The 26418-nt window shown below is 38.9% G+C and overlaps 1 protein-coding gene across 1 annotated transcript; it reads left to right on the forward strand.

Annotated features, from left to right (window-relative positions):
* Window positions 1-205: 205 nt before the first annotated feature.
* Window positions 206-12393, forward strand: lrp10 (low density lipoprotein receptor-related protein 10). Its single transcript, XM_062993345.1, has 9 exons — window positions 206-269; window positions 1177-1209; window positions 1703-1838; window positions 3142-3332; window positions 3466-3947; window positions 7333-7763; window positions 8209-8403; window positions 9050-9179; window positions 9672-12393. Exons 1-9 carry the CDS (start codon window positions 221-223, stop codon window positions 10284-10286), a joined length of 2262 nt encoding a protein of 753 aa, XP_062849415.1. The 5' UTR covers window positions 206-220; the 3' UTR covers window positions 10287-12393.
* The last annotated feature ends 14025 nt before the right edge of the window (window positions 12394-26418 follow it).

A 26418-nucleotide genomic window follows, 5' to 3' on the forward strand; every position in this document is an offset into this window, starting at 1 on the left:
AACACCAGATAATCTGGTTTGACAACATTTTTGTGTTTCTGTTTTACAGATAAGCTCATCGGACAATCAAATAAAGTTTCAATGACTTGGACACCAGCTTTGGAGTTCTAATGGATATTATTGACAAATTGTTTTTACCATGGAGATGAGTTTTATTTGCTCAAGACAATAACATTGTAGATCTTTGTGGACAAAAACAACTAAGGAAACAAAAAACATCATGCGTACTTCCTACCGTTTTTACCTCTTTACTCTTTTGTTTTTAACAGGTGAGAATTGAAAGTTTTCCGAAATACGTATGAATAAAAATTGTGTTTACTTCTGTATAGCTCCACAACACTGCTTTGAGATCTGTCACTCTAGAATTTAGTTCCAAGTCTGGAACCCCCGGCTAAATTTCTTGTTTTGTTGATTTTAAGTTATCACATTCACATCACTTTAGACGATGCATACTTAAACATGACATTAGTTTACACATTTTGGTGCACAGTTCTATGTATTAGGAGAAAGTACAACAAATGTTTCATGTGCAGTATGCAAATTTTGCACGCCACATTTATTTGCTTGCAGTATGTGTTAACTAGGAACTCGGGTTGTGCAGCAGTAAAGTATGCTAGCCCACTACTGTTGAGGCTTAAATCTCAGTTGTGCTATTGAACAGTTGGGCGTCTGCACAGACATAATTGGCTAATGCCTGAGGCTGGGGAGGGATGCCTAAAACAGCCTAGCTATTAAGAGATGCACTTGTCAGTGTGCTCTTAGTACCATTCCCTAACCTGGATCAAAATTAGAGCGTTCAAAACTCAGAGACAGAAAGAACATAATAAGCGCCTCTTGGAGGAGCCAAGGATTGAACCAAGTCACCATGGCCTGTGTGGCACTACTAGCCTGTGACACTGTATTTACTGTATTATACTGTAAATTGCATTTTCCATACTGTCCCAGCTTTGAGTTTTTTGAGTTGTAACCAGACATGGCCATTTGTGTTTGTAGAGTGCCCACCAGACAGGTAGCACCACTAAGACTTGAACCCTGGTCTCAGTAACGATGGGCTACTAATAGACTGCTATGACACCCATGCACTTTGATTTTTTCCTTTTGATTAACTTACATTTTTGAAATTACATGTTTAAATATGCTCTAACACTTGTTGATGTTATTTTTATTTACTACTAGTTCACTGCAGCGTGGAGCTGGCTTCCAATTTTGGTAAGTGACCTAATTTCATCTTCATAATTTTATTTAGTGAACACATTGCATACAGTTCTTGGTAGAGTTGGGCAGTATAGTGGTATATAAACTGTGCATTTAGGCCTGTTAAGACTGAGTATTCAGCTGACTATATAATTGTAATTAATAATTTAACTGATTCTTGTCTTGTTAACTTCATAGTAATTAGTATGAAACTTTCATCAGCATGTTTCCTTTTCGGCTATGTACACTATATGATCAAACGTATGTGGACACCTGATTATGAGTTAGTGCTCTATAGTGGGGTTAAGGTCAGATCTTCCACACCAAACTCATCAAGCCATGTTTTTTATGGACCTTATGTTGTGATTAGGTGTCTACATACTTTTGAACATGTACTGCATCTTGAATAGTAAGTCTGTTAAGTTTTGGTTGTGTTGTTGTTAAGGCATGTGTGCTATAACATTTTATTATGTTGTTAAACAATATACCCTTATGTTCTGTTATGCAGGTAATTGTTACAAATCGCCAAAAATACTTCAGGAAAGGCAAGGAAATATTCATAGTTCCACCCGCCATGGGCCTCCAGGTCCTTTAAACTGCAGCTGGATAATAACGTCCTCAGTGGGGGAACGTGTTATTCTCAGGTACAGTCTTCTTACTTGCTCATACATGTATATTGATTTATATCCAAAGGTTGTTGTGTCAGCACATTCAGTCTTCAGAATTATATTAAAGAAGAAATAATGAAAATGGAAAGTAGTACTAACAGCTTAACTTGTTTTAGGTAATGTGATGCAAGAACTTTGGAAAATCATTGTTTCAAATTGTTTTTAGATTTGTATTTGTATTTTTTTGGTAAGAATGGGTTAAATGTTATGTAAGAATGTTTTTGTGGTTAAATAACCAACCATAAATTGATGTCAATTCATTTCAAGAAGTAAAACAGATAAAACAGATAAATATTGTTTGTAACTAAACCACATATGTTAAAATTTATATGAACAAAATGTAACTGTAAGTATGTTTCAGTGTATATTTTACTCTATATAGTTCTCTTGATTGTCCATGTCTTCCTGTTGCACTGGGTTATACATTTGAGGTTAATTGGCCAAACTTTCTTTAGTTTTCTTCCTTAACACAGACAGTTTGAGAATGCAACACAAATAACATATAACTTCATAATTAATGCTACGGCTTAAAAGGAAAAGCTACACAAAACAAGTGTATTACCCCCATGGTAATATATTGGGGTCACATAAGCACCTGGAACTTACTAGATGCTTCCGGAAGTCAAAAATAAAGCTTTGTGCAACAAACACTCAATGTTGCCTTAGTTTAAAGAGAAAATTGATTAAACAGAAAATAACCTTACCCTCACTGTTGCAGATCTGTGATGCCTGTGGGCTTTTTGTACTGCTATGACCATGAGCCCAAGTATAAACTGAATTGTCAGATTTTCCTGCAAGACAATTTAAACACATGTTGAAATCCACACAGAAATGGTTTGATGATCACAGAGCCAAACTTTTACCATGGCCATTTCAATCTCTTAAACTAAACCCCATTAAAACCTGTGGACCTAGGAATGAAAGTCTTAGTGTCTTAGTTTGCTTCAACTTTACCTTTCGTGTGATTCCTTTCGGCTAGTCCAGTTAGGGGTCGCCACAGTGGATTGTTTGCCAACATAATGACTTGGCACAGTTTTTATTCCTGATGCCCTTTCTGACACTTTTATTTATCCAGGCTTGGGAGCGACATTAGGGTGTATTGATATATGTTCCTCTAATAGCTAGGTTCATGTAACGCCATGTGCCTTCTGATGCAAACTCAGGCACTGCTGTTCCTTGAAAATATGGTGAATTCTCCCTGTTTGCATGAAATGAGTATGTAAAGTTTATTCTAAGCCTTAATCTTTTGTTCTTTTTGCTGTCCTTTTTTTTTTTATAGTTTCTCTCAGTTTTCTGTTAGATGTGGTCGAAACTGGGTAAGTGTGGCAACGCTCTCAGGCAGACCTGTGTCACTTTGTGGATCCCAGCTGCCTAAACCGATGGAGCTATATGGAGGAAACATTACAGTGACGCACCATTTTGTCCCACACTTCTATTCAGTGGGAGGATTCAGTCTGTCCTACATTAAAGGTAGAGAAGACATTAGTCCATTATAGTGTTTTACAAACAGCATTCTTTTTTCAACCATATTATAATGAAATAATCTAATTTGCACATGCAGTTATGCAGCAACATTAAAGCCTCATTGTGTCTGTTTGTGCAGACTCTGGTCCCTGCTATCCAGGGGAGTTTGAATGCTACAGTGAGCGCTGTCTTCCTGACTCCTGGCGCTGTAATGGCCAAGTGGAATGTCTTGGGGATGGCGATGAACTTGGCTCAGATGAGGACGACTGTGACTTCGTCGGCCTTCAACCTCAATTGAACAATGTGGGGTCCTCAGCCTTCCCAATTGAAATCACAGCCGGCACACCTGAAGTTTTTGACAGGCAGACGGACCGTCCACCTCACAGGGAGTCTGAGTTACCCATTGTTTCCCAGGGAGGACCCTGCGGAGGATATCTGCGGGCCTTTTATGGCACTTTTGTTCCCCCAGTGCTGACAGGACCCCCAGTGGAGTGTGTTTGGACGGTCGACCCACAGGACTCCCGGCCACTTAAACTAGAGCTGCAGCAGTTGGAAATTGGATCTGGAGACACCTTAATCATCACTGATCAGACTACTGGGGCTGGGAAAGTCATTAAAACTGTAAGTGGACACAGAGGTGGAAATAGTTAATTAATTGAATTAATGTGCTTCAGCCACAACAATTGCTAACATTAGCTATATAAAGAAAAATAAATGCTTCAGACTTTGCAGCAACAGTTTAGGGAAGGACCTTTCCTGTTCCAGCATGACATTGTCTTTGTGCACAAGGCAGGTTCTATAAAGATATGAAGAAAAGCTTGGTTTAAAGAAACCTCAGTAGCCTGCTCAGAGCCCTGACCTCAGCCCTACTGAACAGCTTTGGAATGAACTGAAACATTAATTCAGGCTTTATGGACCAACAGTTCCCAGCCATGCTAATACTACTTTAACAGAACGGGCACACATTCCCACAGACATACTTCAAAGTCTTGTAAGAAGCCTCCTCAGAGGAGTGGCTATTGTTATAGCTGAGCAGATGACATAGAGGTCACTCTATTTTAATACCATTAATTTATTTTATTGGGATGTCAAACAAGCTCATAGTGAGGTGTCTGTTAGGTGCAGCCTAAATTCAGGAGACAAAATCAGAGCTTGAGATGCCTTCATTCATTCTGAGTATTACAAGAGCTTATATAGATACAGATATCTCTAGAACAGACTTAACGTTTAGTTAGAGGAAGTGAGATAGGAAAGGATGTTAAAAACAGGAACAGAGCCAGATCATAATGGCTCTGTGGTTAGCGTTATTTGCTTAGCTTATCTAACAGTGTCCAAAGACTTTTGGCCATATAGTGTATGTGACGTGCATAGTTTTAGAGCAGGGGTCATCAAACTACGGCCCGATGCTTTCATCTGACCGGCCCCTTTAACCACAGCAGCAATACATGTTGTCTGGCCCCTGTTCATCTTTAAACTCACAGTATTATAGCGGGGAAAAACCCCCCAGAAAAAACAAAAATTGGCCACCTGTAGTCTGCGTAGATTATACGGCAGCGATCCAACGGGTGGCGCTCCAAGCATGGTGGGTTCGGCGAGAGGAGTGATTGTGCGTATCAATAGAGAGATGACTGACCGCAGCCCCTGCACTGTGTTGCACAGCAGTTAAATGGAATTTCATTATGAAAATCGTTGTGTCCTGTGTTGATTTCATTAAAACTAATGCTCTTAACTACATGCAGATTCAGGAATTATTGTCCTGTTTGGACGCGAACAATTTTACTTGGTATACGACCTTTGTTTGGAATACGACTTGCGTGCTAGAACTTGTACGGGTCAAAATGAGTCACGACACCGCGCGCGACCCTTGTTTACCTCTCGCGAGACAAAGCCATGAGCGTTAACGGTGTGCTGTAATGCTAAGCAACATGAGGGCGAACATAACATTCGCAAACTAATACACTATTTCTTGGACGAAACACCCGCTTAATGATCAAGATTACTGTTTATATTAATCTGGACATTTCCATGTATAGTACATGACTTAAAATAGTGTTCAACCAAGTTTGTACTTGTTCTTTTCAGTGGCTTATTAATATGGAATGATGTGAGGTGGTGACAGGTGCGCTTATATCGGTGATTTTACAACGGCTTCGAACGCGGCTCAGCCGATCAGATTTTGGGACCGGAACTATCCGTTTTATACATTATTTTATACAACCCCATCAACGTGTAATATGCCAATAACAATAGGATTTTTTTCATGGGAACGGATTAATCATTTTCCCTTTATTTCTAATGGGAAAAATTTGTTTGGTATACGTCCTGTTTGGTATGAATCCAAGGACCTGGAACGTTTAAACACCTTAAATCTCCAACTAGATTCAGACTCACTCATCAACACTTATTACCTATTATGACTGGCAGTAACAAATATGTAACCTGATGCTGACTGTCTCGTCAGGCAAAAGCAGACTCACAGTTCACACTGATTTTTGGGGAAACACTGTAGGAGTTGGGATAATGGAAACGATTAAAATAAATAAAATGTCTGCATTATCATTATGAAGTAAAATTATACTACAGTTATACACAGCAGACAATACATCCAGTATACATAGTAAATAGCTTTTTTTGGGGTGTGTTTACTATTGCATCTGCGGTCCGGCCCCCCGAAACACTGAAGAACAGTAATCCGGCCCTTAAGTTAAAAAGTTTGAGGACCCCTGTTTTAGAGGCTAGTTTTACATTTAAAGTTTACTTTTAGCTTTTGGAGTTTACTTTTAGCTTTTGGAGTTTACTTTTAGGTTTAGATGTTGGGGATGTAACGATGCACCGGAAGACAGTTAAAAATCGGTGCACATGTACCACGATTTGAATCGGTTATTCATTTAAGATGAATCGATATTCACTTTAAACAGCAGAGGGCGCTGGCGCTATATTTTTTTTACACAAAAAGGGAACTGTGCATCATTATGCATAGTTTGTACCTACCTCAGCAAAAAATGACATCATTATGTAGATAAATTAAATATAAGCACAAATCCAGTATTTTATTTTAAATAGAAGTAATAAAAGGAAACTTTGTCATAACTTGTCTTCAATTTAATTTTGTTTAAAAAAATCGGAAAAAATCGTATTGTGAACCCAGTATCGCGTATCGTATCGTATCGTATCGTGGGTAGAGTTTATCGTTACATTCCTATTAGATGTCCATTTTTAGGTTCAGAGAACACAGTCAGTGTGCTTGACAGAGCCGGTATGTTGAAGATGCTGAACCCAGCTCTGAACATTAACAGTGATGAGAACTACATTGCCTGGGATCTGTACTTTATTTGAAACTACAGTTTGCTGGTGGCAGGGGGTGTCACAGGTCGACTCATTACACTTGACCAAAGCAAGCTTAGGGTGATTAGCTGGCAAATTGGTTGTAACATCACAGACGCAATACATGTTGTATATTTGCCACGTTTTACTTCTGTTAAATAAATCATGGTGAATCCACAAATGAATACAAGTGAATCTCAGTGAGTGAGTTAGTAGGTATGTGAGTAGGCTCTAATTGGTATTCTTTGTTGGAAGTCGAGCAACAAAGCTAGCCAGCCTGTAAATGGTGTACTTGCAATATCTTCGATAAATGACAGTTATCAGAGTAAATAAGTAAATCAGTGTACCCTGAGCTGCTAAACTGATACTTATGAGTCAGTCTGTGTTTTTTTTTTTTTTTTTTCTCCACATTTTTTAACTTTTCCTCCCAATTTAACAGTTTACATGTCTCTGTTGTAATTCCTCTGCTGCTTGCACTGTCCTGGGTTGGCCGGGGAGAGCCGCAGACATGAGCCCCCTTCAGCTCATGTACAGCTGCCGACTGATCTTTTCACCCAACAGCATATTGTTGCAGTGTGGCGTTCATAATGTCAGCAGTGCTACCATTGATGGTCAGCATTAAGCAGTGTTTATTTTTTTATTTTTGGGTGGTTTTAAAATTTGAATTCAACCTATTTTACAGATCACAAGTTCATCCAATGGCAAAGCAGTCGAGGTGGAGTCCCGCACTGGCTTGCTTTCAATAACCTATCGCACCCAGACGGACTCCCAGGGGCATGGTTTCAACGCCACCTATCGTGTTGCTGACTACTGTCTGCCTTGGGAAAGTCCCTGTAAGGGTTCAGAGGGCGGCTGCTACACAGCAAAACAGCGGTGTGATGGCCATTGGGACTGCATGGAGACAGGTCTGGACGAGGAAGCTTGCGGAGGATGCCCAGCCAAGTCGTTTCCCTGCGGGGCACTGTCCCTGCAGAGACCGGGGCACCTCAATGGGAGGCCCGCCTGCTACTCCATCAGTGAAAGGTGCAACTACCAGTTGTACTGTGCTGATGGGAGTGACGAGAGAGAGTGCCACATCTGTCAGCCTGGCACATTCCATTGCGACAGTGACAGGTGAGTGTGGCTTTTGAACCTGGCATTTTGGAAAGTCTAAAAATGATACAGAACCTAGTAAAGTGTTTGAATACAAATTTTAATAAAAGTTTAGATACATAATAAAGTGCTCGGAGTGTATTTTTGCACTGCCACAGCTTCTTTAATGTATATCACAGTTTCCCCTTTCCCATTATATGGGTAATTTCATAGTAAACTAGCCAGGTTTAATATCCAGATTCCCATCTGACAAACCAGCAACAGATTTAACCGCAAGTGTGAGATCTTCTCAGGACGCAATCCAAATACAAGACATGTAAAATCACTATATTTAAGTGGCATGACATTATTTGTGCTTGCTAATTAATAATTTATTAAGATGTAAACATACAGGTCACTGAATAATCTGAGCTTTTATTTCCTGGTGCGTGTGTGTGTTGAACATTTCAATTCTGTGGTGTTGCAGGTGTGTGTTTGAGAGCTGGCGCTGTGATGGGCAGGTTGACTGTAAGGATGGCACTGATGAACTGAACTGTACTGCGACACTGCCTCGTAAAGTCATCACTGCAGCAACAGTGGGCAGCCTGGTGTGTGGTCTGCTTTTGGTTATTGCGATGGGCTGCACCTGCAAGCTCTATTCACTTCGTACTCGTGAATACAGGTAAAATTCTATTTAAATTTGGAGGCGTTAGAAAGTTTTAGAGTGTTCTGTTCTTATGTATGGTTTATAATCAAAGTTTAAAAGTTGGGGCATTTTGTAATTTTATTTTATTTTATTTAACCAGGAAATTAATCGTAATTAATTGTTTTTTTTTAAACTTTAAGTGACAAAAGTACAAATGTAATGTAATGCTTTGAAACTTTAAATCTGATGTGTGCAGTGTGTTTAAAAAAGCTGGGGTCTTGCATGAGAATCTGGCATGCTACTGCGATAACCATAGCCACATGGGATTGGAAGTACTTTGGAAAAACTTTGCTATTAAACCCAGTTCACCACAGCATTAAGATTGCAATCTAAAACTATTATGCAAAGAGAAACCCATACATCAATTCTGTGCAGCAACACTGCTGAGTTCACTGGGTCCGAGCTCATTTTAGATGGACAAAAAGACAGTGGAAACTTGTGCTATGATTAAATGTCCAGACTTAATTGAAAACAATACAGATAACGTCCAACTCTCAAGAACTTTTAATACTAAATAACTCAAGAAAGTTTAATATAGGAGTCTCCTGCTTTTTAAATCGGATAGCATTTGCAATTTCCCCTCTTTATACATCTTTGCATACTAATTTTTCCTATTTCTCAGCCTGTTTGCCCCGATCAGTCGCCAAGAGGCAGAGTTTATTCAGCAGCAGGCCCCGCCATCCTATGGTCAACTAATTGCTCAGGGAATTATTCCTCCGGTAGAGGATTTCCCTACTGAGAACCCTAATGAGGTAAGAATACAAATGAAAAAAAATGAATGTTGTGTTGGGTTTGCTGACATTGGGTTATTTGACTGACAGGAACAATTCAAGGCAATTGGGTGGCACAGTAGTAAATTCCGCTATTCCACTACCATTGGGATCCAGGAATTGAATCCCCAGTGGTGTTATCAGCCATTCAGGAGTCTACATCCAGACATGATTGGGTGCCCTGCGATGGATTGGCATCCGAATCCACTAGAATTTGACCAGGATAAAGTGGTGGTAAAACAGAAATCAGCACTGGCAGCACTGCCAAAACAGTTGTGGCTTGTCCTTCATATTACAAATGGCACATTTCTTACTTTTGTAACAAGCCAGTCAAAAATACAATGGTTTTAATTTTTTCATTGTGAATTTTTGTCTTCCCTGTTTTGTTGACAAGATTAACACAGATCATAAATAATTTGTTACGGCTTTTTGTTGATTTAAAATTGTAATTTATGATTGTGTCTTTTCTTTCAGCCTACCTCCCTTTCTCTGAGGGGACTGCTTCAGCTTATCAGACAGGAAAACATCGCCTCACCACGGCGAAGGCGCAGGCCACGGTTTGTCCGCCGAGCAATCCGCCGCTTGCGCAGATGGGGTGTTATTTCCAGACCAGCCTCTCGGTCCTCGCAGAACACAAGTTCCACCTCTCAGCAGACAGAGGCAACACCTGCTGGTCAGGAGCCCAGTCAGTCAGGTCCTGTAGACTCCTCATCGGGCAGGGAACCCGGAGTTCAGGCTTTGCCTCAAAAAGTGGGTTTTTCCCATCAGACAGAGCAGGAACAACAAGCAGAAGCTCTTCCTTCTTCTTCAACTCCACCCACAAGCCCTCCCTTTGTCCAGCCTCTCGAGGTTCCAGAAGCATCACATATGCCACCTGTTGCTGTTACCCCCAGCAGCCCCTCCTTGGCCTCTATCTTCCATTCTCTTGGGCTGAGTATTTCACGTTTCAGACCCTCGTCCAACCCCACCACTCGTCCTCTCTCGTCTTCCCCCTCTTTTTCCTCTTCCTCCTCCTCAGAAGATGAGGTGCTGCTGATCCCTCTTTCTGAAGACACAACCTCCGAGGATGATGTGCCCATGCTGACCTGAAGTTAACTGTATCTTTTTTTTTTTTTTGCTTTTCTTTTCCTTTCTCACTTTTTTTATTTTATTTCTAGTACTTTAAATTATGATCTCAGCATGCAGCATCATGTGCAGTCTGTGCTGGCACGGTGCCTTATTTTAAAAGAATAGATTCATTTTCTTAATTTGAAAGGTGTCAGTTGTTGGATGAATGTGTGTGAAAGATTGTGGTGTCTGTATGTGATGTGCACTTACTTAGATTTTGTTTGCTGCAAGAAAATTTGCACAGAGTATCTTCCTTAGCCTTTATTTTAAAGCTGCGTCAAATCAGCGGTCATACTAGATGCAAACAAAATCCACATGGCAAAAAAGGCAATTCATTTTAAAGAAAGAAAACATAGCATTCACAAAAAAATTGTAAAGAGTTTCTGGACTGCACATTTTAAGTAGCTATAACATGAACTTTGCTGGATTTATTGCTTTTAAGAGCTTAAATATACACTGACCAGGCTTAACATTATGACCACTGACAGGTGAAGTGAATAACACTAATTATCTCTTCTTTACAGCACCTGTTAGTGGGTGGGATATATTAGGCAGCAAGTAAATATTTTATCCTCAAAGTTGATGTGCTAGAAGCAAATATGGGCGAGTGTAAGGATTTGAGCGAGTTTGACAAGGGCCAAATTAAGATGGCTAGACGACTGGGTCAGAGCATCTCCAAAACTGCTGCTCTTGTGGGGTGTTCCCGGTCTGCAGTGGTCAGTACCTATCAAAAGTGGTCCAAGGAAGGAACAGTGGTACACCGGCAACGGGGTCATGGGCGGCCAAGGTTCATAGATGCACGTGGGGAGAGAAGGCTGGCCTGTGTGGTCCGATCCAACAGATGAGCTACTGCAGCTCAAATTGCTGAAGAAGTTAATGCTGGTTCTGATAGAAAGGTGTCAGAATACACAGTGCACCACAGTTGCACGGCTGTTTTGGCAGCAAAAGGGGGACCAACACAATATTATGAAAGGTGGTCATAATGTTATGCCTAATCGGTGTATGTATTTTTGAAACCTGAGAGCACCTGTCTGAAAGCTGGTTAATACTGAAGCTGGTATACATTTTGACTTTAAGTCGAAAATTTTGCGCCAATGAAACAGTACGATGCTGGCATCCTCCCACAATGTCATTTTTCTGCTTGAAAATGCCCCTAGATATGAGCCCTGAACCAACTTTGATCCTGGTCAGGATAGAACAGTTACTGAAAATAAGTTCATGTTTAAGATAAATAAATGTAGTCATGTTTGGATTTAACGATTTTATTGAAAATAATATTGTCCGTTTCCTCAATCGTTTATGAAACGCCATTAGTGTGCTTTTATTTCCAAATGTTTGCAGAATCCTTTTCTAAATGTTCAAATTGAAAGCATGTTCATGTTATACCTACTTTTGCAGTGAATCGTTTTCATATCGGATCACCCAGTAGGACCATTCGGTGTTTCTTGTGTGACCGCAGCTTTACCATCTGTCAGTGTTTATGCACATGTGTATTTTATACCGCTATACACAGAGCTTACATGTGCATATTTCTCAAAGTGCCTTTGATAGATCTTCCGATAGATTACTAGACATTGTGACTGTGTGTTCTTGCACATAAAGGCCAAACACACACAGGCACATTTTACACTTGTACATTATTTTTTACTTTTTTTAATTCACCCAGGCTGTGTATGTGTAGTGCATGGCAATCGTGGCAATAATTTTCAGGAGTGTGTATGTGTGTGAGTGTGAGTGCAGTAAAAGACAATCCTGTTGGTGTTCTTGGCAGTTCTACATGAATGGCATCACATGTTGCTCTGATCGGTTTTACTTGTAGGTATAGCTTTTGGCTCAGTGAAAAATGACAAACATTAGTGCCATAAATATAATCACCTTGTTGCATCTGCTTTCATGTGTGTCATCTTTTTCTTCTGTTGACTTTGTTATTATTACAGAATGTACTGAAATGCCTAGCTGTATCATGTTTCTTGCCAGTGGTGATTGCAATAGTAATATGTGGTTTGGAAAAGAGAAAAAAAGATTTTATGATGTATGTCACTGTATATATGCTGAAGAAGTCCACTATGATTAAATCATTTGCACTTTTCTTACGAGTTCAGTTTTTTGGCATTAATCTTATTGTTTTAGTCTTTGAAATAACACTCAAAATGTCTTGACATCACTGAATTACAGTGGTTTTATGTTGGCTGTTTCTGTATATACGAGTCGTCACAGCACATGTGGTCCTCATATCTGATCATTTCGGCTATCACACCTTTCCGGTAGGTTAGACAATCATGTCCATGCAGACGCCTGACCAGCCGATACCACCGTGTTAAAAGAAACTCCAGTGGCCTGCACAGAGCCCTGTCATCAAATATATGAATTATATATAAATTGCTATGTTGATTATATGGATAATGAATAATGAACATGGTGAATTTAAGATTGTAGAATGCTGATCAAAATACTGAGTGGACTGCCGCTCAGGTGGAACAGCAGTAAAAACACACGCTGGTACACCAGACCTGGGATCTCGAATAAATTGCATCGAGTCTCAGCTCTGCCTGCCAGCTGGGCTGAGCAGCCACATGAACAACAATTGGCCTGTTGTTCAGATAGGGGTGGGATATTAAAGCCGGGTAGGGGCTCTCTCATAAGTAATGCAATTACAACCTCTGCTGGCTGATTGATGGTGCCTGCACAGAGATGGGGAAAAAAGTGCTGTCAGGTTGTGTCTCTCTGTACACTGTGCTGATCCGCATTGTACTCGTCAAAGTGTAGGTGACAAAATGCGTATGGCTGCTGCCCACGTGCCGGAGCGGGGGTCTGCATTGGTGGAGAGGAAGCATGACTCAATCGGGCAATTGGGCATACCTAAAGGGTGAAAAAGAGAAAATGCATAAACAAAATATAAAAAAAAAATACTGAGCAGACAGCATTAGGTAGCAGTTGAGTTAAGGCACTGGACTATTAATCGGAAGGTGGCTGGTTCAAGCCCCATCACTGCTGGGTTAAACTAATACAATTTATAAGTAATTTAAAAAGTTGTCATTATATTACTTTTAAAATGTAATTAATGTAATATGCCAATATAACAATATCTTGTTGGTAATCAAAGGTTTACATAATGTTTACACCTTATGTAAACATTTTATGACTTCATTCAACACATTCATTAAGTTATGAAGGGCTGAAGGTTCATGTGAAAAAACTGAGTGGTCAGTATCATTGAAACTAGTGGGAAGGTGTTATGAGCAGCATGTTAATAGTACATCAAAAGTTCTATTGTCCCAGTGTGCTCTGTTCCATCTCCATCTTTCACACCTTGATACAGAGAGAGTGATCCAAGCATGCCAAGACCTCCGGCATTAAAGAGAGGAACCAGGAGGCACTACAGGCACATTGTTCCAGCTTCCAGTGAGCTCTTTAATACATTCAAGAAATCTCAGAATCAGGTTAGTAAGATATCACTTTTAAAACTATGTTTAAATGTACCACCACTGTACTTTAATTTATACATATATGTTCATATATTTGCTTAAATTGAGAGGAGCTTGAAAGGAAATGGCCTGTAAAAAGTAATGAAATATACATGGAAGTAGTAAAAGTAGTACTTGACAGTATTAAAATAAAATACTACACAATAAAAAAAAAAACCCCACATATATTCACATGCCGTTTAGCAAACTCCATTTTTAACAATAGCATTTATCTGGCCTCTCTGTTATAAAGACCTGATTTATTTTGTGCTACAGAGACTGTTGTCTTATATCTGCATGGGAGTTAGAGCTCTTTTGTTTGTTTGTTTATTAGGATTTTAACGTCATGTTTTACACTTTTGGTTACATTCATGACAGGAACGGTAGTTGCTCATTACACAAGCTTCATCAGTTCATAAGGTTATATGGAACACAGTCATGGACAATTTAGTATCTCGAATTCACCTCACTTGCATGTCTTTGGACAGAGGAAGGATCCAGACCGCACCACCTGGGGATCGAACCCAGGGCCTTCTTGCTGTGAGGCGACAGTGCTACCCACTTAGCCACTGTGCCGGTTAAAGCTCTTTTAAAGTGACCATTGGGTTCTTTCTAACCTCCCTGATGCTTCTTGCCCTGATGTCCATGTTTAAGATGATTTTGTTTCAAAACTATTGGGGCTATTGTGATCCTGGAAAAACTAAAAGCCTTAGATAGTGTTTTAATAAATTTTCCCTGATTTATGTCTTGGTGTCTTTTGATCACAGAGATTCACAGCACTTTCCTGGACTTCATGACTTGGTTTTTGTCCTGACAATGCAGTGTAAATAGTGGGCCCTCATAGACCCAGTGTGTGTGTTTCTTTCCAAACTATGTCCAATCAATTCAAAATGCATTAGTGTACAACAATTAAGTTCTGAACACATATCAAGGATGCACCTGACCACAATTTAAAGTGCCACAATAACGGGCACCACAGTAAATTGAATACTTTTGTGAATAAGAGACTTCAGTTTTAAATGTTTAATAATTTTTTTAAATTGCTAAGATATTTTTTTTGTCTTTTCGGGTGATTGAGTGTACATCCACAACACGTGTACAGAATGTCAAGGGGTCTGAATACTTCCTAAACTGCTGTATGTGCAACTAACTAAATACAGTAGTACCTTAAAACTTAACGTCAATTGGTTCTGGGAGTGGCGTTGAGTTTAAAATGCATTAAGTTTCAAGGCATTTTTCCCATAAGAATGTATGGAAAACCTGTTAATGCGTTCCATGGTCCCTTGGAACTGCATATATTTCATCATATGAATATTATATTATACATATTAATGCTAATATTATAATATTATATTCCATTACCAACAATGGATGAATTATTTATACTTAATAGTGTCATTATTCAAAACATTTATGCCTTTTTAGCAATAAATATTCTTTTACTGTAAACTTGGTGGCAGGGTGGTTCGGTGGGTAGCACTGTCGCCTCACAGCAAGAAGGTCCTGGGTTCGATCCCCAGGTGGTGCGATCTGGGTCCTTTCTGTGTGGAGTTTGCATGTTCTCCCTGTATCTGTGTGGGTTTCCTCCGGGAGCTCTGGTTTCCTCCCACAGTCCAAAGACATGCAAGTGAGGTTAATTGGAGATACAAAATTGGCCATCACTGTGTTTGACGTAGAAGACTTAAACTGATGAATCTTGTGTGATGAGTATCTACCGTTCCTGTCATGAATGTAACCAAAGTGTAAAACATGACGTTAAAATCCTAATAAATGAATACATTTACTGTAAACTGAGACCTCTTGATGTTTAATTTAATTCTATACACATTACCATAATACTTTTACGGTGAGGGGAGTTGAATATAATTGCACAAATGAATTTGCACATATTCCTTTGTACATCTTTACAGTGGGGTCAAAAAGTATTTAGTCAGCCACTGATTGTGCAGGTTCTCCTACTTAGAAAGATGAGAGAGGTCTGTAATTTTCATCATAGCTACACTTCAACTATGAGAGACAAAATGAGAAAAAAAAATCCAGGAAATCACATTGTAGGATTTTTAAAGAATTTATTTGTAAATTATGGTGGAAAATAAGTATTTGGTCAATAACAAAAGTTCAACTCAATACTTTGTAACATAACCTTTGTTGGCAATGACAGAGGTCAAACGTTTCCTGTAAGTCTTCACCAGGTTTGCACACACTGTAGCTGGTATTTTGGCCCATTCCTCCATGCAGATCTCCTCTAGAGCAGTGATGTTTTGGGGCTGTCGCTGGGCAACACGGACTCCACAAATATTTTATGGGGTTGAGGTCTGGAGACTGGCTAGGCCACTCCAGAACCTTGAAATGCTTTTTATGGAGCCACTTCTTCGTTGCCCGAGCGGTGTGTTTGGGATCATTGTCATGCTGGAAGACCCAGCCACGTTCCATCTTCAATGCTCTCACTGATGGAAGGAGGTTTTGGCTTAAAATCTCACGATACATGGCCCCGTTCATTCTTCCCTTAACACAGATCAGTCGTCCTGTCCCCTTTGCAGAAAAACAGCCCCAAAGCATGATGTTTCCACCCCCATGCTTCACAGTAGGTATGGTGTTCTTGGGTTCTTCTTCTTCCTCCAAACACGACTAGTTGAGTTTTTACCAAAAAGTTCCATTTTGGTTTCATCTGACCACATGATATTCTCCCAATCCTCTTCTGGATCATCCATACGCTCTCTGGCAAACTTCAGATGGGCCTGGAAATGTACTGGCTTAAGCAGGGGGACACGCCTGGCACTGCGGGATTTTAGTCCCTCTCGGCGTAGTGTGTTACTGATGGTAGCCTTTGTTACTTTGGTCCCAGCTCTCTGCAGGTCATTCATCAGGTCCCTCCGTGTAGTTCTGGGATTTTTGCTCACCGTTCTCATGATCATTTTGACCCCACTGGATGAGATCTTGACCCCAAGGGAGATTATCAATGGTCTTGTATGTCTTCCATTTTCTTACAATTGCTCCCACAGTTGATTTATTCACACCAACCTGCTTGCCTATTGTAGATTAACTCTTCCCAGCCTGGTGCAGGTCTACAATTTTCTTCCTGGTGTCCTTCGACAGCTCTTTGGTCTTGGCCATGGTTGAGTTTGGAGTCTGACTGTTTGAGGCTGTGGACAGGTGTCTTTTATACAGATAACGAGGTCAAACAGGTGCCATTAATACAGGTAACGAGTGGAGGACAGAAGAGCTTCTTAAGGAAGAAGTTACAGGTCTGTGAGAGCCAGAAATCTTGCTTGTTTGTTATTGACCAAATACTTATTTTCCACCATAATTTACAAATAAATTCTTTAAAAATCCTACAATGTGATTTCCTGGATTTTTTTTCTCATTTTGTCTCTCATAGTTGAAGTGTACCTATGATGAAAATTACAGACCTCTCTCATGTTTCTAAGTAGGAGAACCTGCACAATCAGTGGCTGACTAAATACTTTTTGACCCCACTGTATGTATTGTTGCATGTTTGTATATGTATGCATGTTTTTATTGTTTAAGTTCACATTGCTTTATATGTTTGATATGTAGATGTCTAGATATCTTTGCACTTTACTATAAAATACTGGTTATGTGCTTAATTCCATATAGTTTAACCTGTACTTAATGCAATCAAAGATGTAAAAATTTGGTAAAACACTGGACAGCCCTACTGATGTCCTAAAATGTGTTGATAACTGTGATTCTCTTTTAAACGACAGATCTTCAGTGCACGTATTGCCAACATTCCAGATGAGGGTACTACAAAACCACATTTTTCCCCTGCTGATGATTTCACGTTTTCTGTGTGTGTTGGGAAAATGCATCTTTGACGAGGTGCAAGGTTTAACCCAAGTGGTGTCTTCAACAGCCATTCAGCCAAGTCCCTCTGATAAGGTCTCAGTTAAAGCTGTAAAACTTAATGTCTCAGTTGAACATAACCATAATCAGGCCTTCCAGATCAATCAGAATACCAAATTCGACCCTATATCTAAAAAAGCAAAAAGGAGTGGACTTAATTCAGTGGTTCAGCCAAAGCCAATTAGAATTAAAACATGGACTCCTATAGAGAGCCCCATCCTCTCACACTTTGAAACACAGAGACTTCAAGAAGCAGTAGATGAAGCAATCGGCACTGTGTCAGAATTACTCTCAGGTAATGTGTGTGACTGAAAAACAGCTTCTTTCCGGATGCAGTCAGACTGCTAAATTGCTCCACCCCTCATGTACTGTCTATTCACCAGTTACCTTAAACACCTGTGACCTGGTGCTGCCTTTTATCTGCTGCTATACTGAATCGTGCACTTTAGATCTGCATAAAGCTGCTGTAGTTCCTGTGCAATACTTGAATGTAGAGATGTATGAGTACCGATACTAGTATCGGGTATTAGCCCGATACCGCGCTCATTAACTCGTACTCGCAAACGAGGCTCCGATACTAAACATCCGATACCGTGTACCTAGTGCACGTTGCTGCGTTAACGCAGGGACTTTCAACCTGTGGGGCGCGAGTGCCTGACCGGGGGGCGCGACATTACGAGATTTTTTTACTTCTAAAAATAAAGCAATTCATTTTTCACCCACGGGAGACGAATTGAATTATTCTCACTGACCACGCTCACACGCACGTTTAATGTTATTTAGTTCCGTTTGAAAAAAAAAAAAAACCTTCAAAATAGAGCTAACAGCGAAGATAACCGGTTACAAAAGCAGCGACCGCTGTTATAGGACGTGTTTGTGTTCAATACTCTGTTCACAGTGTCGATACAAGTGATTCAGGAGTCGACTCATTTTAAGTTTCTTTTCTCAGTCATCTCTCCGTGTTTACTGTTATAATAAATGATGCGGTTGTAAATAAACACCAACTACTACAGAACATTTTGTGTGACTCGCTTACATTATAAAGCTCAGGCTTAATTATACTGGTTATTACCACAGAGCGGGAGCCGACTCAGAGTCGTTTACGATTTACCGAAGTGAACCACGAATGTATGTGCTGATAGAATCGGCTCAGATGGGATCGGACTGTATTATCCTTTTAAAGTAAATATTTCAATCAGCAGAATCGCATCGCATGTATGATGTGCACAACGTTAATTACGTGCGTTTATTAATGAACGTTAGCTTGTCAGAAGCTTTCTCAATGATGTCTGTGCCGTGTTTTTTTTTTTTTTTTTTTACAATTAGTGATGGCAACCCAAGCAACTGTTCCACTGCACTATTTTACACTAAAAACTACACTATTCCATAATGCTCCAGATTGCATCATTCTAAATAGGTATCGGTATCGGTATCGGCGAGTACTAAAATACATGTACTTGTACTCGTACTCGGTTGGGAAAAAATGGTATTGATGCATCCCTACTTGAATGTAAATGTAAATATTTAAAATTCATATCTTAGTTATTTCTTCTAGTTTTTAAGTCTTAAGTTTTATTTTTACTAAACATAGTTTCTCTTGCTATTTATATTTTATATTTTATTATGTTTACACACACCGAGACCTGAGTAACTGCATTTCGTTCTAATCATGTACATGGTTTTGAATGACAATAAAGCTGAGTCTGAGTCTGAAATAATCTTGCCCAGACATGTTCACAATTCTGTCCCAGATGTTGTTGATTAGCCAAGACACTTGATGTTTACATTTTGTTTAGTTAGCGCTGCACTGGAGTCACTGGAGAATTTGACAGATGAGAGATTTCTTTGGATTTTCTGAACCTTTTAGTAATATTATGGATTGTAGATAGTGAAATTCGTAAATAAGACACCTTATTCCTAAACTGAAATATTCACACATCATATTAGGAATTTAAGTATATTTACAAAAATCAAGATCCGGCTCGTTTGCCTTTTACTTACTGTTTTGGAACTGGGTTTGTATAAAATTATTCAAACTTATAATATGCAATTCCCCTTTTAGTCTTTAGTTGGAGGTTTATTTAGAAAGATGCTACCACTGCTGTTAACAACATGACATGCCTTTGTCCATTTTTATAGAAATACTGTGTCATTTTATTTCAGGTTACTTACTAACCAGGCACAGTTTAAGGTGTGTGCTTTGTGGCTTGCCCCTTCTTGGACCACAGTCTTTGGTACTCATCACAGCTGTCTGTGAATACCAACTGCTGTTTTATAGATACTTTAACTCAGTTATTTGGCTATAATGAATTGGCCTTCAACCCAGTCTCTCAGGACTTAATGCTGCACATATCTGCTACATTCAACACATGTGCTATGAGTAACTCCCATCAGCCAAACATTTAATATATCCTTGACCCACACATGCAGATTAAGATGTTTTTAAGGTAAGTTTTAGGTCAAGTTTAAACTGTATATTTGCATTAAGCACTATTCAATGTTTAATAATTAATTAGTTTTATGATTTGTCTAAAGTATCTAGGGTCCAAAAGAGACTGCTGCTGAACAGAGACGTCAGTAAGTACTGCAAAGTCATCTGGAAGAACAGCACCACGGCAAACTTCAATAGGTTGGTCACTTTTTCCTCTTTTTGTCTCCAAATGGCTTTTTAGCATTTGTTTAGTTTAACCTTTACATGAACATGCCAGACCTACTGTGGCTGTAGCTTGAGAGACACATGTGGCTTCTCGATTTCAAAATGTGTCACTTCAAATGGCTTACTTATTTGTTTATTTCATAAAAGTAGCTTTTAGCCAACGCTTGGTAAAGCCAAAATCAATATTAAGATGATTTCTTTATCGCTAATGGGGCCCAACAATGTATACATTGTTATCTATGCTCCTTTTAAAATCCAAGATGTTCAACCTCAAATCAGAAAATGTTGGGACAGCATGGAAAATGCAAAAAAAAAAAAAAACACAGTTTCTTACATTTACTTTGACTTTTATTTCATTGCAGACAGGATGAACCTGAGATATTTCATGTTTTGTCCAGTCAACTTCATTTCATTTATTAATAAACATCCATTCCTGTATATCAGGCCAACACATTCCAAAAAAAGTTGGGACAGTAAAGCATTTACCACTTTGTAATGATGCCATTACTTTTCACTACACTTAAAAGACAGTTTGGCATCAAGGATACAAAGTGTCAAGTGTTTTAGGTTTTATTTTGTCCCATTCTTACTCAAAACGTGTCTTAAACAAATAAAAGTCAAAGTAAATGTAACTGCATTTTTATTTTATTTGCATTTTCCATACTGTCTCAAGTTTTTATGATTTTTGGTTGTAAAAGCTTTTATGCATGTTGAAATGTACATAATTTTTTTGGGCTCCTATGTATGTGTTCACTGTGTGACAATAGCACAGCTTAGTTTAAGTGAGCCAGCTAACCTACAACCAATCATGCTAACTATGCTGAAGATTTTTCAGTCATGCTTGGGGAACTAAAACATTAAAAGACTGTGGAGTTACTATTGCTTATCAAAACAAAAACGGCTGTCTGTTCTTAAAATATGTCTCCATTTGATAAACTAAAATAAGTGAAAAATAAAAGAACGTACACTTTATAATACAGCTATGGTCAGAATAGCATCAAACATTAAGTTAGAAACCACTGTGAGAGAAAATCTATCAAAAAACAATTTTATAGTCTTTCAGAAGATGAATGCACATACATTAATTGTGTTCTTAATGAATTGGTAGGACCACAATTAGTCAGCTGGACAGAGAATTGGAAAACCAAAAATATTTACTATTTAGGGTAGTTTAAGATTTCTGTCTCATAATATCAAGACGATGTCCTCTTATATATACATCACAATATAAGTACAATTAATATAGACTATTCTGTCTTTTTTAATGTGTGAATAAGTATTCCTTTTTTCTTTAACTCAAAAATCAGTTAAAAGAATAAGTGTTACAATAAAATCAGGACTGTTTCTGTCTGTCTTCAGGTGTGGTAGAGCACATGAGAACTACCAAACTGAAAGTTGTCTGGGTGTCACTGTAAGTCATCATATCACTCATATCATGATAATATTCTCCTCATACATATAGTACATTAAGCCTGGCTTGCTGTTGATTTCCAGATCCCAGACGACCACCTGAGTGGCTGTGTTTTCTACCCACATCCTGACAAGTCAGTGTCGACTGTGATAAAGACAGACGGTCCAGGAGTTCCAGACACTGACCTTTTGCTTTATGTGCATGCTCAGAACACTGATAAATGTAGAGCTGATGTAAGAAATGTACTTTTGCCTTTTTTGGGCACTAGAAATAGTTCCACTTTTTTAAAGAACAATAATCTAGTTGTATTTTAATAAGGTAGTACTTTGTGGTCACATTATGTATCATTTAAACTGTGTACTATTAGAAGTGTATTTTTTAACTTGCTGATTTCTTAAAGTAGTACAACAAATCCTAGCAAATTTGCTGAATTTAAGGTTTTCCAACACTAAATCAACAAAGTAAAATTGAATTAGATTTACACAAATGTTTGTTTATTAAGATTTGAACATCATGTTTTACACTTTTGGTTACATTCATTACAGAAACGGTAGTTACTCATTACACAAGATTCATCAGTTCACACAAGGTTATATCGAACACAGTCATGGACAATTTAGTATCTCCAATTGACCTCACTTTCATGCCTTTGGACTGTGGGAGGAGGAAACCCACACAGACATGGGGAGAACATGCAAACTCCACACAGAAAGGACCCGGACTGCCCTACCTGGGGATCGAACCCAGGACCTTCTTGCTGTGAGGCGACAGTGCTACCCACTTAGCCACCGTGCCACCCAGATTTACACAAATACACTGTTAATGCATGACCACAAAAGTGACCACAATTTGTGAAAACTTGATTATACTTGTTTAACTGATTAAGAAATCTGTTTGACTAAAGAATTCCTATAGGCATAAAAATATATAAATCACAAAAAAGCTTAAATTAAGTTTACAGAGTTTCAGCAGTGCCATCAGCCTGAATGGTCACTCAACAGACACAATTGGCCATGTTTGAGAGTATGAAAGTCAGATGGGTATTCACAGCAACAGCAACGCCTTTTTTTTAAGGTGCCAACTTAAAACACGCAAGAATACAGAGGAATTAGTGTGGTCCAGCTTATCTGCAGGGACTTTCAGTGGAAATGTATAAAAAATCAGCTGCAATAAAAATGAGTGATGCTTACCTTTTATCTGCTCTCCAGTCCAGTGTGCTGGCATATTCAACTTACTGTCAGCAGGACTCAGCGGGACGACCAGTGGCTGGGGTCATGGTCATCTGCAGGAAGCAACTCAGCAAGCAGGGATTCAGTCATGAACACATGATGCAGGTAATTGTGTGTGTGTGTCAGTGTGTGTGATTATAATCAAGAAGAATCAGATTGCTAACTGTTTTGTTTTATGTTTTTCAGACGGTGATTCATGAGTTGTTTCATGTGCTGGGTTTTAGTAAGGAGCTCTTCAGCAAATGGACATACTGTTCCCCCTCTTCCAAAAGTTAGTGTCATTGTGATAGAACCAGGACTATTACATCATATGATGGGCTGGCCCACAATATTTGACACCCTAGCAAAATTCACCGTTACCCCATCCCATGAGGCACGGTGGCTAAGTGGGTAGCACTGTCGCCTCACAGTAAGAAGGTCCTGGGTTCGATCCCCAGGCGGGGCGGTCCGGGTCCTTTCTGTGCGGAGTTTGCATGTTGCATGTTGCAAGTGAGATGAATTGGAGACTCTAAATTGTCCAGGACTGTGTTTGATATAACCTTAAAAACTGATGAATCTTGTGTAATGAGTAACTACCATTCCTGCAAACCATTTTGTGCAAATACCAAACCCTGCCTGGATAGAACTAATTTTGTCTAAAAGAGCACGGTTATGCTGAAACAGGAAAGGGTTTCCCAAATTCTGCCATGTTAAAAGCATGTAATAATTTTATATAATTGATTTAATACACTTATTAGCAACGGGTATGATTAGAATAGGTGTCCACATACTTTTAACCAATTAGTGTATTTTCAGTGCTGTAATTATGTAAATGTAATTATAGTTCTAGCTGTACTTAGTAACAGATTTACAGGAGAGAAAACCAGAAGGGCCCAAGAGTCTGAATGCCACTCTGGGTTCTGTACCTATATTTCTTCTATGCCAAGAACTGACCCTGATTAAAAGCACTAAAAAAATCCAGAGGATATTCTTCCCTTATGAAAACATATAGTGGTGGGTATTTGTTCTATAGCACTTAACACTGTGTGTGGTACTGATAATGTGTTGTTGTTGTTGTGGTGTAGTGAACAAGGTTGGCTGTTCTCGTGGCCAGATGACTTATACAGATGAGTACGGCCAGATGAGGCTTTTCTCTCCCAGTGTAATCAAAGCTTTACATAAACACCTAAATTCCAGTCACTCTGAACTGGGAGCCCCACTGGAAAACCAGGTATACACTTACATACACAAAAATAATGTTAACATTAAAAAGACAAAATTTAAGCTATGAGTTTTAATCTTATACTTTTCTTTGCCTTTTATCTACCATCCATCCCCAGGATGCAGATTTTCGTGGTGTCACATCACATTGGGAGGCTCGAGTTCTGCAGGGTTCTATCATGACAGCTGTGTTGGCAGAGCCCTCTCTAGTCAGGGTTGATCTGATCACTCTTTCAGCCCTCCAGGACACAGGCTGGTATGCAGTCAACTTTAGCCGAGCCCAGAGCTTAATCTGGGGAGAGGGTAAGGCATCCAAAACTAAGTTTTATAGCTTATGTTGAGTAGTGAAAGTCAAGAGCCTCCAATAATAATAAAAAAAATTGCAGTTTTCCAATGTGTACAGTATTACTTAACTTTTTCCTTAGCTTGGCCATGACATGCTGCACAAATGCATTAATAGATAAGAATAAAATACTTTAAGTCGAAAAGAGTGAACTGCAATGTACTTCTTTAGTTAACGGGTAATTATTTTGCTGGAATTGTAGGTGCAGGTGATTTGTTTGGGTCTCTCTCCACCTGTAAGAAGTCATCATTCTTCTTCTGCACCGGCAGGTAATTTTGACTTACATATCATCCATTTTCAATCAAAAAGCCTGAAAATGTTATTTTGATTGTGATTTTAGAGTGTAGTTTAGTTACCAGTAAGTAAAACGCAAATAAAAACAGAAAGTAATGGTTTGCAAATCCAGTTTTACCAGTAAAGGAATTTGCAGACACATACATTATGTGGTCAAAAGTATGTGGACACCAGACCATTATCATATTGGACATCCCATTTTAAAATAATAGACATTAATACAGATAATTAATAATTAATTAATAAATACCAGTGGTATGTTTCAAATGTCAATGCATCTCAATATTTCTGCTTTATGTATTTTAGGGAGTTTATTAATTACAAAAGTAATTATTAAATCTACAAACTAAATTATGAGTTAAATAATTATATAACTAATCTACACACACTCACTTTAATACACCTAAAGAAATGTGGCATATTAAAATACAGACTGAATTCACTGATTTTACTGTCATACAAATAATTACATGAAATATTAAGACTAATGCCAAAATTAAAACTAAACCTATTAAAAAACAACAAAAAATACTCAACAAAATTATCTAACAAACCCATGCAAACTTATTGTACCCATACTCTATAAAAATTACATAAATAAAGAGTATAAAACGTCTATAGGATACAATAAATTGCTTCTAAGTGTCAATCAGTGAGTATAAATAAGGTGTGGTGCTTTTATCCTTTCCAGTGCATTAAGAATAGGGTTCAGACCAACCATAATCCAAATTTAGATAAAGTGGTAATAAATCAATAAATATTTTTGTTTGTTTATTAGGATTTTAACGTCATGTTTTACACTTTGGTTACATTCATGACAGGAACAATAGTTACTCATTACACATCAGTTCACAAGGTTATATCAAACACAGTCATGGACAATTTAGTGTCTCCAATTCACTTCACTTGCATGTCTTTGGACTGTGGGAGGAAACCGGAGCACCTGGAAGTAAAACCCATGTGGACACGGGAGAACATGCAAACTCCACACAGAAAGGACCCGGGCCGCCCCACCTGGGGATCAAACCCAGGACCTTCTTGCTGTGAGGCGACAGTGCTACCAACTTAGCCACCGTGCCGAAATCAATAAATGAAATTAACTATTGTCTTGTTTTCAGTGGACTAGGTTGCCATTATCTTTATCTCCACAAGGGGGTGTGTCAGAGTGATGAGTATCTGGAGGGTTGTCGAATTTACAAACCTATATCCAATGGTGTAAGTCTTCCAGTTCTTTTAAGTTCACATTTTCATCTTTTTCTTCTACTTGTTTTCCTTTTTATTTCTTCAGCTTTTTTTCCCTCCCCTACCAGAGTGAGTGTTGGAAAGAAGAGAATAAGAGAGGAACTGGGATGAAGGTGTGGAGTGGAGAGATCTATCACTCAGAGAGTCGCTGTTTTTTCTCCAACCTCGTCAGAGAAGTACAGAAGCTTCTATTTTCCAATACATTTTGTGGACAAAAGTATGATTCCCTTCCTGTTCCAGCATGATAACCTTCCATGACATGAACTCAACCCCCCACCGCACTGCCCCCCAATTGCTGCACATTGCTTTAATATATTTGAAATTTGTTGAGGGGGCCCAAATTTTTTTTGCACTGGGGCCCATGAGCTCCTAGTTACGCCACTGAGTAAGAGTTACAAATATAGAACA

The sequence above is a fragment of the Trichomycterus rosablanca genome, chromosome 4, assembly GCF_030014385.1.
Source record: "Trichomycterus rosablanca isolate fTriRos1 chromosome 4, fTriRos1.hap1, whole genome shotgun sequence".
In the NCBI taxonomy this organism is placed as follows: domain Eukaryota; kingdom Metazoa; phylum Chordata; class Actinopteri; order Siluriformes; family Trichomycteridae; genus Trichomycterus; species Trichomycterus rosablanca.